General features: G+C 38.8%; 1 protein-coding gene across 1 annotated transcript in view; it reads left to right on the top strand.

Moving 5' to 3' along the window:
- The first annotated feature begins 352 nt into the window (after positions 1 to 352).
- Positions 353 to 10801, top strand: part of neto1l (neuropilin (NRP) and tolloid (TLL)-like 1, like) — a 65373-nt gene continuing 54924 nt past the window's right edge. The window contains exons 1-4 of the mRNA XM_029254992.1: positions 353 to 642; positions 1616 to 1669; positions 1944 to 2078; positions 3353 to 3601. Of these exons, the coding sequence (XP_029110825.1) occupies positions 615 to 642; positions 1616 to 1669; positions 1944 to 2078; positions 3353 to 3601 (466 nt within the window). The 5' untranslated portion in view covers positions 353 to 614. The remainder of the gene's footprint in view (positions 643 to 1615; positions 1670 to 1943; positions 2079 to 3352; positions 3602 to 10801) is intronic.

Raw genomic sequence — 10801 nt, 5'->3', positions numbered from 1 at the left:
TGAGGATGATGATTTCCACACTGCTCATCATAGGGAAACTGGGAGAGAATGACATGCAGCACATTTCCACATGTACACCACTTTTGTTACTAAATAACTAAATAAAACTGGAGGGGAAAAAAAGAACATGTTCGGGATGGATTTACTTAATTCTGAAGGATTTCCCGTCTATTAGGGATCGAAGAAGTACCAAATCCCGTTATTTTTCCTAAGGCTTTTTTTTTTTCCTCCTCTGAAGATCGCAAAGGTGCAGGGATCAGAATAAAGGCTGATGACGGACCTATTCATCCTTTCTGTGCATCAAAAGCACCAAAACATCTTGGAAACGTTTCGACGGGAACCGAGTGACTCTTTTAGACCTGTTTCTGGTTTTATCTCAAACTGGTGGTTAGTACTTGTTTTCCTCACTTGGAATTCGGTCTTCATTTTTAATTGTTGGGGAAAAAAAAACAATCACAATAAATCTCTTACGGTACTAGTTTTGGGTGGCATCACGATGGTCTTTGTTAGCCGCTTTTGAATTTTACAAAATAAATCGATCATTTCCCGCTTGAAGTGTTTCTGTATCTAAATGGAATTAGTTGAGATTGAAGCGCCTTGTGAAAGGAACAGACATGGTACATGGGCACAGTTTGCTTCACGGTGAGTCTCCCTTCTCTTATACTTTATACATCATCATGTCCATGAATCCGTCACTTTGACTCTTTAGGGGACGGGATTTTAAGAGTAAAGTCACTGCCGGCTGGGTTTCTGTTCCTCATACTTAATCTTTGTAACAAACATGCTTTATAGAAAAAAAAAATGTGTGTGTGTGCGTATGTATATGTGTATGTATATATTATATATACGCACACACATACGTGTATGTTTCTGGGTGTGCGTGCGTTCGAGGCTATACTAATACTGTATAAATAAGATGCGGCTGGTCATGCAGTATGATCAACCTGTATATCCTTACACGTTCTTATCAACGTATATATTTTCTTTATTTTGTTTATTTTTCAATATGAATGTCAGATAACGGTGCGTATTCTGTCATCGTAATTCGGTTGTATTTCTGGATTGGTTTTCTTGGACTTCCCGGAGGGTGTTACTCATCAATGTTGTCCCTAAAAGTTGTTAAATGTCTTTAATGTGAAGATACTGTGTTATTCAGGCATTTGTAAACATATATGGTATTTTTTAAGTTTTTTTTTTCTGTATTTTCAAATGTGTACCCGTTTGTCAGCTATGAAGTCCTCATTGTTGGGATGATGCAGGCATTTATTTGATGAAAAATGTTTAGTTTTTCCTCTTTTCAGTCATTTCCCAGCATTTCTGGGTGGCTGAAAATCAGTTACATTGTCTGATAAAAGTACAGCATTTGGGGAGAATAGAAATGTTTAATATGACAGTGTGAGGACAGAGGATGCAGCAAACAAACACATGAAAGATGTGATGGTGCAGAAAGAGGAGAACAGCTCTGGAACAAAGCCAATGAGATGTTTCTTTGAATGCATTTGTGTTTCCATTTGCGCTATTCCAAGAGCTCACTTGGTCTCCTGGAGGAGGAGGTAGAGGTGGAAACCTTGAATGAGTCAGTGCTCTACCAATTTCATGTTGTCTCTTGCTGCAGTTGTTGCAAGTCTCCTCATACTTGGGTTGTCCGGGGCAACAAAGAAAGAAGCAGGTAAACTTGCTAGTTTGAATGACCATTCTTCATTGTTTACCCTCACTTTGTGAAGTCAGCCTTTATTATTTTTACTATTTATTTATTTTTTTTTTTTTTTATTTTTTTATTTATTTATTCATTGTCATTTTTAAAAGTGTACTCTGATGCACTCTCCTGTGTCTAAATGCACAGATGTTCCTGTGGTTAAAGTAATTTTATAATCTTTGACATTTAATTGGTCTCTTGTGTTTTTGTAAGAGGTGATTCATTTTCCTCCATGATTCTGTTCCAGTAAAAAACAATTCAGGAGTCCAGCCAGCAGGTCAATGCGGGACCTGGGTGAAGGAACCAGAAGGGGGGTTGTTCACCTCTCCCAATTACCCCAACAAATACCCCCCAGAGCGAGAGTGCATTTACATTATTGAAGGTAAATACAGTACCATCTTCAATTCGCACCAAGTCAGAAAAAACATTTTTTTACACCGAACAATGATACATTGTGCTGTCCAACACATCTAAGCACTCACTGCTCATAATATTTGGCATGTTGCTACAGATTTTGTTATTCTGCAAGAAGCCCTCTCTCCTAGCATTTAGGGCCTTTCTTTTCAGTTATTTTCTGTCCTACAAGAACCAATGATTTTTAATTTTTAAGTTAAAACACTTATGTGCTTTTCCTTTACTGCCACAATAATTCAGATAAAGGTATTCTTGGTACATCTTACTGTAAATGTTCTAGTATTATTATGAAAGGAAATCTTAGTATATCATGACATGGCATATCACTGAAATTGTGGACTGAGTGTCAAACACAAGACATCCACCAGGTAACTTGTAGCTTTTATCAAGAAATGAGTCAAGCATCTGAGGAAACAAGTGAAAAATAAACCTCTCAACTCTGGTGCCAGCTGGTGTTTTGAATATCAGCAAGTGCGGATGAGTCAGTGGTGTGCTCCGGTTGTTAATGTGTCTCACTGCTTCTCTATTGAGACAGCAGCTGCAATTTATGGGGTTATCATGAGCCACACAAGTAAATCTTAATGTCCACTCAAGACATCTTATTGATTATCATAATGCTATATTTACGTAGCTGATGATGATTATTTTTTTTTAATCTGATGAGTCTACATAAGTGCTGTTTTATTGTTTACTTGGTAATTTCAACGAAATTAGAGGGCAAATTATGATTTCAATCTTCCAAATTATCTTCAGAGATCACATTTGATTCAGCTGTAGAAACCATTAGGCTGCATCATAACCAGATTACAAAAAGAAATCAGCCCAGCTTTATCTTTGCTGACATTCTGTGGTTAAAGATTTGAACATTCAGTTTCTAAATATGATTACTCCAGATGCTCTTTAAGCTTGTATGCAAGCAAATCACTGTGAAAACATGATTAACCGAGTCATGTTCATCACTTAGTTGGTCTCTTATCTTTTGGCATTTAACTTGCCAAATATTTTATTTAATATCCGTTCATTTGAAAGCAATACTTCATGTTTTAAATCATGAACGAATTTGTGTCTTGGTTTAAAATGAATGTTTCATTGCTGTTTAGTTGCTGTGTCGTGATTATTATAACTAAAATGTAAAATATATCTAAATTATATGCTTTGCTGAATGTTTACAAAGACATTTTAAGCTGTGTTCATATACTGTAGTTCTGTGTAACTTGTTTGTTGTTTTCCTCTTTGTTTTAGCTGCTCCTAAACAGTGCATTGATCTCTACTTTGATGAAAAGTACTCAATTGAGCCTTCATGGGAATGCAAATTTGATCATATCGAAGTTCGGGATGGGCCCTTTGGCTTTTCTCCAATAATTGGACGTTACTGTGGCCAGCAAAGTCCACCCTACATCAGATCCAGCGGCCGATACCTGTGGATAAAATTTGTTGCGGATGGTGAATTGGAAGCGACAGGATTTTCTGCAACATACAACTTTACTCCAGGTAAATAACAGTACCAACAGTCTTCTCTTCAGAAATTGAATTCCTCCTGCCAATTTTAGATATTTTAAAGGACTTCTGCAATGGTTGCTTGCTTGGAGAACGAGAATAATATCTATATGCACTATACCAGTATAGGATTAAGTTGTATCGTTAACTATAATAATGAAAAAACATCTCTCTGTCTTGCATTTACTACATATAATGGAAGATGTTTCTCATAAAATATATGAAAGAAAAATCATTCAAAATGTGACACATAATGAAAAAATTATATCCAAAAACACTGACAATCAAATAACTTTTTCATGTATTTGGAACTGATGGCAAAAATTTAGACTGAGCCACTTTACTGTATTCTCCCATAGTGCCTGATTATGCTTTTCCTACAGCTTTATGATTGATACCAGAGCCACTCAGCAGGTTGGTAGCTGCTGAGCTGCTTGCCCCTAAGGCTGCTATTTTAACTGCTCAGAGCTGGTAGCTCCAGCAAGGTGGAAAATTAATGCTCAGCTCAATCAATCAGATTTCTTGTTCTGGCATGCTTTCTTGAAGCATATGGGTTGTTATTTTATATAGTAGGGTGCAACACTAGTTTATTTCTCTGTATACTTTTTTTTTAATAAAAAAGTAATGTAATCTAAGAACTACTTTTTTGAGGGGATAGAAACTGGTAGCTTTTAATGTAATGCAATGACACAGAATTGCTGAATTTTGATTCAGTGACCTTACTGGAGAGTGTTAGACATGGAGTTTTGTGTAACTATAACATTTTGGCTGCGAGAGGTTTTTGCACAGCTGCGTCACAGATATGTCCCCAAGGTAAGTGCACCTGAGCAATTCCAGGACAAGATTATATTAAAAATGCTGAAGCATACCTCCACAGCAAGAATGACAACAATAGTTAATACAGGTACTAAGTCTTGGCGTAAAGTTCTTGAAAAGGTCATTTCTGAACTAATTTTGAAACTTCATTCAGTTTTTTTTTTTTTTTTTTTCTTTTCTGTAGCCATGTCAACATGATTGTTTTACCATAATAACACATGCAAGTGTTGTAATAGTTTGCAAGAGTAGAAATGCTAAATGTTGCATCAATACAATTTGTAGGTGTGTGTCCTTTGAAATGAATTCACAGGCACATGTTCCACAACAAACAGCGTGAGTATGTGTGTGTGTATGTAAATGTTTTATTGATTTTAACTGTGCAGTCTCTCTGTTGGAATACTCCAGGGTTTATTGAAGACAGATGTTTGGGTTGTAGATGGCGAGAGATTGGTTGAATGGCAAACTGGTGCACTTTGTGGACTACAGTGGGCATGATGCTGCACGGCCAGGGATGGCTGAATGCTGTGGAGGTGGGGCAGGAGACAGCCAGCAAGGTCAGACTAAATGAGAGCAGCGGTGCTCCAGTACATCTTCAGAGAGAGGAAATCGGTTCCCCCCAGTCTGAGCGAGCAGCTCATTCTGCAAAGTCCGCTTATACACAGGCAGCCCTTGAGAAAATCTCAAATAATGTCCCTTTCGTGTCGCGATACGGGCCTTGACAGGATTTACATAACCGAGGAGAAGTCTGTTGGATGTCACGCTGAGGGATGGTCCTTCACTGTGTATGGAGAATACACCGGCAGCACTTGTAACACATGCTAATGCAGATGGTGTAACAGATGAATGGAAAGCGGAGGAGAGGAGAAGGCACGTATTAAATCTGATGAATCACACATTTGCGCAGCGCATTCACACTTACATTTTCCATTCAGGAGACGGGAAGAGAAAAATTTTGTTAAGGAGAAGACATGTTTTTCCAAAGGTTAAGAGAATACCTTCGCCACTGAAGACTTCCTTCTTATAGCATGATGAAGTTCACAATATATCAGCCTGATTTCTCCTTAACCAGTGTAACTAGAGATTAAAGTGCAACTTCACACACATTCAAGGGATAGGATGTAACCCAAACCAAACCCCTTGTTCTGCAGTCCAGCCTTTCCTTGCAGCACTTAAAATAACAGTCATTTATGTACAAGATGGTTTTCGTCAAAGCAACTAAAGTGGAGTATTTTACTTGAGTACTTCCTCGGTTGAAATACTTTACTCAAGGGCACCATGGCAGAGGTGGGAATGGTATTCAAAGCGGAAACGTTCAGGTTACAGGTCTGTGCCTTGATTCATTTTGGCACCTGCAAGGTGAAGACCTCACTGTTTAACACCAGTGACAATAACACTTGTATTCTTTGGCTAAAAACAGTAGACGACCTCTTGCATTGTGAACCACGACCAGAATTACAGTATCAATTTCTTTCCAATTCATATAATTTTTGTTTACGTATGGTAGGTGTGCCTTGGCATTGCAAATGAGTTTCCTCCTCGCACGGCGTCACGCCGCCCTTGCAGACTTTGACTGTGTATCCAGCGCTCTCCAAGATAAAGGGGGGTTGTAGGCCACGATCTGGCTTTACAATGTGACAAATCCCTCTCTTCCACTTCATTACACGTGTAATGGTGACAATTCTTTAGCCAGGAGAAAGAAAGAGCCTTAAGCCACATTCACCTCTCTGTTTGACTGTTTATTTCATGATAACAAAACTCCGTTTTTGCTACGCAGCAGGATGCAGAGGTACCTTTTTCCATCATGGTGACAGGTGTAATGAATTGCTTAAGCTTCATCACTGGTAAATTGGGTTCGCGATCAGATTGTAAACAAATAAGTACATGTTAAGCGGTGATCAGTATTCAGTTTCATGCATACTGCTAACGTTGCTTTCGGTGACATAGCTGCGCACCTAGGAGTGTCTTTGGGTTATCATAGTTAATTCAGCCGCTGCAATATCTCTACAGATGTTGTCGACAGTTGCCTGTGGTATGTATTTTTCTATATAAACCTTAAGCTACTGTTAAGTCATTTGTTTAGTCAATTCTTGATGTTTTTCTGTGCCTCAGCTCAGCTTTTTTTCCTGTCAGTTAAAACTGACTCTGACTACCTGTAAGCCATATAGAAATCAAATTTTCTTTGATGTTCACTTCTGAAAATGTAATCCTTGGAGATTCTTTCCTTCATAATGCACTGTAAAAAAGCAGCACTTGGGTCATTTTATGCCATAAAATAAAAGATTCTCAGTATGGGTCTTTTGTGCTGTGAACTGCCTGTTTGATTGAATGTAAGTAGAGGTCTGGCCAATCTGACCTTTCAAGGGAAAAACCGTTGGTGCCAGTAGCCAAGTCTGGACATAAGATGGAGATCTGAGGTGGTGGAGGTGGTTCCTACCAGTCTCAACTGATGTTTTGCAATTGTTACTCGATTTGCCAGTCCTAATGACACAATAACTGGCTCAAATGTGCTGATAATGTAGGGTCCCAAGACAGAGAAATGGGAGAAATTGACCCAGAGGAACTATTCAAAATCTTGCATCTTTGCTCCACCTCAGAATGATGCTCTGGCCATCAGATTGTTCCCAAGGTCACCAGTGGTGAGAAATATAGTTCCGCCTAGATCTTCCAGTCCATTTACTAAAGAGATAAACATGGTGTCGCTGGCATTCTCATTTCTGGCGGGCAGGTATCATTATTAGCCTACATTATTTTAAGACATATGACCATACACGACCTGCGCCTTGTTAGTCCATCTGAGTGAACCCAGCACCCAGACAAGACTGCCCTTCCAGACCATTGCCCACCATCAGTGTCCAAAAATAACTGAGCTGTTCTTTTTACTATATGACTATTTCACAGCTGTTATTTTTATTTCTACCAACTTGTTTTTCTTTTTTATTACCCTGGATTTATAGAGATGAATGTTGACTTTTTTTCTTCTTCAGTTGTGTTATAGTAATGGAAATTTACCCTACGATGAGTACACAAGAAGGCCTGTTGTGGTACAGTGATTGGAAATAAGACATATCACTGAAGTGTGACATGGTGTAATGCATGGATGTACAGAGCCAAAGCGATCCGTCTCGTTACTAGGTATTTTAAATAAAAATATTTTTGACCTTTTCACCCACTCACTTCTCCACTTTGTACAGTATTTTCTCTTATAATAGCTTTACAGTGCTGCTTCTGGCATTAGTCCTCATTTCCCTACTCAGAGCTTGTAAGAAATAAAAATTGTTGGTATGCTGCCATGGAGAACTTACGGTTTTATCATTTGTGTTTTACTTTTAGCAGCCAGATACAGGAGTATATCTGCCTTTCAAACATCTTGGCAACACACTAAAAAAAAAAAAGAAGCAAAACAGGAATGGATATTTGTAAACAGTATTCTCCACTGTGATTTACACATTTACCCACTTATTGGAGTGATTCAGTTCATGCTTGCTTAAAAACTACCATTATTCTGTGCATTCTTGCTCACAGGACTACCTTGGGACTTCTACAATACAAAACACAGGTTAATTGTCGACCTTCTTGACCGTTAAACTATCTGCTGCTCTGTGATGAGCTCAACATGTGACAAACTCAAGATTAAAAACTTTGAATCTTAATGAAACTCCCAGTTTCCCATGTAGAGTGTTCAAATACCACATGTTCAGGTCCTACACGATGTTTAAATAAGGAGGTCTTCTTTGCAACGAGAAAAAACAGCGTTTAAACATCCAAAATCGGGACATTGTTGTTTTTACTTCTCTGAAAGTGAAAATGTAGAAGTGCCAAGTGCCCTTGGTGTACTGAATCCGTTTGAGCTCCTGTTTAATTTCCTAAAGTAATGCTGTCAGGTGCTGAAGTTTGGCAGGAGCAATCAGAGCCAAGGTGGAAAAGATGTCTGCCCAACAATTGTCTGCACTGCGACTTCCTGTCACTGCTTTCCCTCGTAAAGCTCTGAATTATATGGAAAAACACACGAATGTAAGCACAGAAGTTAAAATAAGATTAGTTTTTACTTGTATATTTTATGTGCTTATTGGTTATTCTATTTTAATTTTCAAAGACATGCGCTATAATGCTTCATCTATTTACATTTTGATAGGTGTATGAAAAATACTCTGCGTTGGCAGTGCGAACAAAAAATATGCAGTGGGGTGGGAGGTCTCTATCTGCTTAAGAAATGAGAAAAGAGCCCTTCCTTTACCAGGGGTCTTAGCCACAGTGGTCATCTTGTAATGACTTTCCACACGGATGCTGCATTTTCAGTACCACTCATGTTTAGACCACCCAATGGACTTGCATCTGTGGTAGTGCAGTGGTTAAAGCTGCTGTTTTTGGGCCCAAAGGTTGCATGTTTGATTCCCACCTCCAGGTATAGTACCCTTGAGCAAGGTATGTACCCTGAGCTGTTCCAGTTAAATTACCCAGCTGTACTGTATAAATGGGTAAATAATCATAATTTTCTTTAGAGCAAAGTGTTGGCTGAATGAGTTAATGTAAACATGCAGCACTGCAATGTCTGAGGGCCTTATAATCTCTGAAGTTTTTTGACTCCTGATTTTGTCTCTCGTCATTCAGCCATGTGGTTCTGAAGATGGATATTTCTTCTGTATAATTTCCTTTGCAGTGGCCCATACAATTTCCTCAAAACAACAATGGTGCCAGAGAAAACAAATGTTGATCATTATCCTTGTCATTGTCACACCGTTGGGGGTGCAGTAGATCTGGAGTGCTGCTGGCTAGGCTAGAAACTTTCCTCGATCGAGGCTCTTTCAGGCTAACATTATAGGAGTTAAAATTTGGAAGAGAGTAGACGATAAGAAAAATCCCTGCAGTGAGACTTCCATTGATACAAAATTGGACAAGCTTCTTGTTTTCCCAGAAGGCAGTTCCTCAGGGGGTCGGCCACACCTAAATCCTACTTTTGGCCACATTATTCACGACTTAACATGCATATCGCTCAAGGGATCGAACTGTACTGAACCCTTAATTTAACAATTGATTACTGCACTTTGCGGGGTGGACTGAATCACCCCCTGGCATCAGGTTAATAACTAAAGGCCTTATGGGGTGCCCACTAGGAGCATTTGTTTATATTTTTTTTAATCTGAGCCAATTACCCAAAAATCAATCCACGAATGTGCTGCTGTAGCATTCATGCTGTTGTCAGGTTGTCTTCCACGACAGCTAGAAGATGTCTTGCTGCTACAGGCGTATCTCTGGGAAGATCAAGGCTTTTTAACACCTCCATCACATTCCAAGTCATCTTGCACTTCGCAACAGCCAACTCGATGCCCATTGCACAGTATTTTGAGGCAGTTAGCAACAATTTAGCCCCTGTCGCAGCTTCACTATATTTTATTTGTGGTTGCAGTGGCAGTGTTGTGAAATTCATCTGGCGAGTCCATCTGAAATGTAATGCCACGTTGGGCTGGCAGGCCTTGCGTCTGCCTTTGGCACAGCTCTTACCCTACAGGGCATAGTTCAGCCCTGACACATGTTGCACAGCAGTGCTAGACTTTGCTCCAGATTATCATCAGAAGCTGCAGTAAAAACAGAGCAAATGAAACTGATGGATATTAAAAGTATGCCATTGCAGTCCTATGTATGGTATCTGCCCAGGATTCCTTATTCTACTGCATTTCTCTCATGTGCCATGACTGCTTTTCTTATTTAATGTTTTATGTTTTATGTTTTTCTTCCATGATCTCTACTCCACAGCCTCATTGTTCTGCTTAGGAAGGATTTTTAGATGTAAAAAAAAACTAAATTGCATTTGTCATCAAGGTAACTTAGTACATAGTGGGTGGCTTTGCAGCGGAGACCGGGTGTAATATGAATGTCAGTGTGACTTAGCGATGCCCCCAATGTAGTCAAAGGGCTATATCATTTGTCCTTTAACTTGCATCAATTAGGGCGAGTGTCAGATTTTTCATTACTTACATTTTATTTTAATGAGTTCAGACCCAAGTAACTTATGTAATAGTAAAGGTGATTCTGGCTGAATGATAATTTGTGAAATGGTTCGGTGAAGCACTAGAGAGATTTTAGACTCTTTACATTTGCTTTATGCTCAATTCCACTGAGATTATGATTCATAAACATAAGTAGCATGTTGAGGCTATTTGAAAGAAAAAATAGTTCACTCCCTTTTTAATACTGACAAAGCATGAATAGTAGCAGGACATTAACAATATTAGAATAATACTGTATTTTCACATTCTATCATGAATTGTGATAAATAGTATGTCTTTGAAAAATGTCCCCAGAAACACTTTTAGGCTAGATTATTTCTGTCCCCTCAAACCTGTGAAATATCTTGCATACTTCACATTTCCGTTTCCTGAA

The sequence above is a fragment of the Scleropages formosus genome, chromosome 9 (genome assembly GCF_900964775.1).
Source record: "Scleropages formosus chromosome 9, fSclFor1.1, whole genome shotgun sequence".
Taxonomy (NCBI): Eukaryota; Metazoa; Chordata; class Actinopteri; order Osteoglossiformes; family Osteoglossidae; genus Scleropages; species Scleropages formosus.
Note: the sequence above shows the minus strand (reverse complement) of the source record. Positions and strands in the feature narration are given on the sequence as shown.